Consider the following 4,161-nt stretch of genomic DNA (forward strand, 5'->3'; position numbering starts at 1 on the left):
CACTCACTCACTCACTCACTCACTCACTCACTCACTCACTCACTCACACACACACACACACACTCACTCAAACACACACCAATAGCTTCTGAAGAACTACAGGTACATCACATCAAATATGCCTTTTTTTCTAGACCGTTCTTTTTAGGAAGCAGTGACCTTAATTAACTCGACTAAGCAAAGCTTTTCTAAGGCTTTCACCTCAATGCTTTCTGCTGTGTTTCACTGATATCTGAATGCTGTCAGGCGTATGCTCGTCATGTCTCATGTATTCCACATAACAGTGTTGAACACATCTCTAGTCCCTGAGTGAATGTAAAGCTCCTAACAGTCTGCCAGTCCCAGCTCATCTTCATTTTACAAACGCAGGTGTGCTATTTTATACATTTTCTATGATTGACAATGTTTTACTGTTATTACATGTACTGTTGTAAATTGTAAATAATAATTAAAATTAAAAATGTTTCTTTTTATATATTAAAAGATGATATATGATTGTTTGTGTCAGTTATTAATGCAGGACATTGATTGAATAAAAATGTTAATGTAAAAATGTTTAACTTCATGCTCAAAAATGTGCACTGAATTGTCAGTATATAATCTGACACTAATGCAGTTCCCTATCAATACTTCACTCATACTGCGTCTTGCTTAAGACGCTAAGGGGAAAACCCCTTTTTCTCAGAATATTGAAGCCTTTTTCAATCCCGCAGTGAAACTGCACGGCCAAAATCACCCTTATGACTGGTTTTGTGGTCCAGGGTCACATATTGCATGCTCATGCTATTCATATAACAAAATATTGTGGGGGCCATGAAAGTTTTGTGAAAATGATCAAAAATGCTGGTGGTGGCTGGCAACTTTAAAAAAAAAACACTGGCGGGGAAAGAGTTAAATGCTTGTTAAATGGTGAAACAAAACTTATTTTTTAAATGTTTCTTTTTATATATTAAAAGATTATATATGATTGCTTGTGTCGGTTATTAATGCAGAACATTGATTGAATAAAAATGTTAATGTTCAAAACTGGAAAGACAAAACTAACGGGATAAAATACAAATACAAAAGGTGAAAAACTTAATAAAACTTCATGCTCAAAAATGTGCACTTAATTGTCAGTATATATGTTAGTATGCAGTATGCAGAGCCCGCCAATTTGGGCAGGGCATCTGGCTATATAAGCGTGCACTTCGCCATAGGATCCTCAGATTTCTTCTCCTTCAGCGACGATTACATATCTTCGCACTACAAGACTAAGAAGCCTTCGCCGTGAACAAGCCTCGCAGCAGATCAAGACCCCTCTCTGCTCGGCTGACTTCGCCACTCTTCAGCTGCCTTCGGCGTCTGCAGCAGCGTGGTCTCCCGGTCCCCTGCCGCTATCCGGCGACTATAAGAGCAAATTTCTAGAGCAAATTTCCGGCGTTGTTACAAATGCCCTATAGCTGCTCCTATAGCTGGCCAGTCAGTGGGCAGGAACAACCTAGTTGTTCGATATTTGAAAGGGTCTAGGAGGCTCAACCCGCCTCGCCCTGTCACCATCCCTACGTGGGACCTGCCTACGGTGTTGAGGGCTCTGAAGAACCCTCCCTTTGAGCCGCTACAGTCTGTTGACCTTCGTCCCGACGCTAAAAACCGCTCTGCTACTGGTGTTAGCATCGGTAAAGTGTATGGGTGATCTGCAGGCGCTCTCTGTGAGACCTACCTGCCTCGAATTCGGGCCCAACGACTCAAGGGTCGTCCTGAAGCCGAGGCATGGTTATGTACCTAAAGTGCTCTCGACTCCATTTAAAGCACAGGTCATAGCTCTTTCGGCACTTCCTCCTTCGGAGCAGGACCAAGAGCTAAATCTACTCTGCCCCGTCAGGGCATTGAGGATATGCATTGAGTGTTCCGCCCCATTCAGACGGTGACCGCACCAGAGGGTCTCCGGTCACGAAGCAGAGACTTTCCAAATGGATTATTGACGCTATCAAGCTAGCATACTCTTCTTTGGGCCTTCAATTGCCCCATGGGAGTAAGAGCCCACTCTACGAGAGGCATTGCCTCTTCCTGGGCTTGGTCTAGCGGAGTTTCCATTGCAGAGATTTGTGCGGTGGCCGGCTGGGCCTCGCCGTCCACATTTACCAGGTTTTATAATCTGGACGTCCTGGCTTTACAAGCTCGGGTTCTTTCTGCTTAATGGACTTACTCTAGTAAAACCAGTGCTAAATCAGGCATTTGCCTTCTCGGTACGCTCTTGGCCCCCACTGGGTTTCGAGGCGGTATGATTTTTCTGGGAACGATTACTTAGCGCCGGGCCGACCTCTGTGAGTTTGGCCCTGTCGCTTCCTGTGGGGCTTCCCTACAATTACTTGGGCCCTTGGTGCTCAAGGCAAGTTCAAGCATTGGTCGTTCCTCTAACATAATACGGCGGGATTGTACTGGTTCCCCTTAGCATCTTAAGCAAGACGCAGTACGAGTGAAGTATCGATAGGGAACGTACTCGGTTACTAACGTAACCTCGGTTCCCTGAGATACGAGCCATAGGCTCATGCAGCTCCGTTTTTAATACACTGCACGAACCACTGGCCGTGCAGTTTCACTGCGTGATTGAAAAAGTCTTTAGTATTCAGAGAAAAAGAAGTTTTCCCCTTAGCGTCTTAAGCAAGACGCAGTACTCGTTCCCGTATCTCAGGGAACCGAGGTTACGTGAGTAACCGAGTACTTTTTTTTTTCTTTACGTTTTAGGGGGGTTTTTTTCTACAAAAGCTGCATTATTTTAAATACAGCCAAGCTACTGAAAACAGTAGTTTCGCACTATTATTCCTTGTTGATAGTTAATTATGGAGTAAATTTAGTATATTTTTATGCAATCAAACATAATGTGTTTGAAATTAAAGCTATTTTTTAATGTAAAAAAATAAGATTGCAAATTAAAAGATTAACCACTCTGTACAAAAGTTTATTCCAGTGTGCTATTAGAATACAGTACTTCTTTTTAATTAAAAATAAGAGTATACTTTCAGTCTACATTTTATGTACTTTAGCATAACAAAATTATACTTATTTAGAGATAATATATACTTAAGAGAAGTATAATGAAGTATTACAAGTACACTTCGCTTATAGTTGTGTTTACTGTTTTTAGATCCATTCACACCAATGACAATATCTATAATGATAACAATATTAAATATATATATATATATATATAATTATAATTTTAAATTATGGCAGAATCCTATGGAAGCTTGTTTCCGCCACTGAATAAAAGTAAAAAAGGTAATTGTGACTTTTTATCTCACAATTCTGATTTTTTTTCTCAGAATTGCAAGATTATAAACAAGCAATTCTGAGAAACAAAGTCAGAAGTGTGAGATAAAAAGTCACAATGACCTTTTTTGCTTTTATTCAGTGGTGGAAACAAGCTTCCATAAAATCCAGACCACAACTAAAGCAATAATGTCACAGAGGAACGGTATCACAGGAATCACTTTAAAAATGCTGATGAACAATAATCATGCCTTGTATATAGTTATTGTTTCTGGTCTGAATGAGCCGTTACCGTTTTGCCAATTTAATACTTTTCTCATGCATATTGGCTAGGCAGTGCTCCAGCATATCTTTCATAGCATAGCATATCTTTAGTATTGTTACTAAAGCCTGTCCCAGCTGTGAATATACTGCTAGCAGTTGGGTCATAGAGTGCTATAACTCATCAAAAAAGGCTCTCCATATAAAATGAGTCAGCAATAGTTTAATGTGTTGGTTAGATGAGCAGGTTATTCTAGTTTCTCGTCTCCTTCCTCCACATCTTTGAGACTGAGCACCTCCAGCGTCCCCTTCCCTTTAGTCTCACAGCGGATCAGCTCATCAATGTCACGGAAACAACCGGGATCTATCAGACACACCTGGAAAATAGGAAACGCCTTTACCTTAACTCAAATAAAACATTGAGAATATATATACATAAAGTTATTGAATAACAATCAAATAACATATGCATTGCATTTATACAACCAGTGTTGGCAGGTAATTCACCCGTAAAAATTCACTGATTTTCATTGCATTACATACAAAATATCAAATGTCATCTGCAAAATGATACTAGAGCTTTTCTCAAAACTAACATTTTCAGTTTTTTTTTTTAACTGTATCTTAAGTGTCCAAACACTTCTGGGG

The 4,161-nt window shown here is 40.1% G+C and overlaps 1 protein-coding gene across 1 annotated transcript in view; it reads right to left on the minus strand.

Moving 5' to 3' along the window:
* Positions 1-3,374: 3,374 nt before the first annotated feature.
* Positions 3,375-4,161, minus strand: part of sbds (SBDS ribosome maturation factor) — a 3,409-nt gene continuing 2,622 nt past the window's right edge. The window contains exon 5 of the mRNA XM_016506769.1: positions 3,375-3,890. Within this exon, the coding sequence (XP_016362255.1) occupies positions 3,762-3,890 (129 nt within the window). The 3' untranslated portion in view covers positions 3,375-3,761. The remainder of the gene's footprint in view (positions 3,891-4,161) is intronic.

The sequence above is a fragment of the Sinocyclocheilus anshuiensis genome, unplaced genomic scaffold (genome assembly GCF_001515605.1).
Source record: "Sinocyclocheilus anshuiensis isolate Anshui unplaced genomic scaffold, SAMN03320099.WGS_v1.1 scaffold1408, whole genome shotgun sequence".
Lineage (NCBI taxonomy): Eukaryota > Metazoa > Chordata > Actinopteri > Cypriniformes > Cyprinidae > Sinocyclocheilus > Sinocyclocheilus anshuiensis.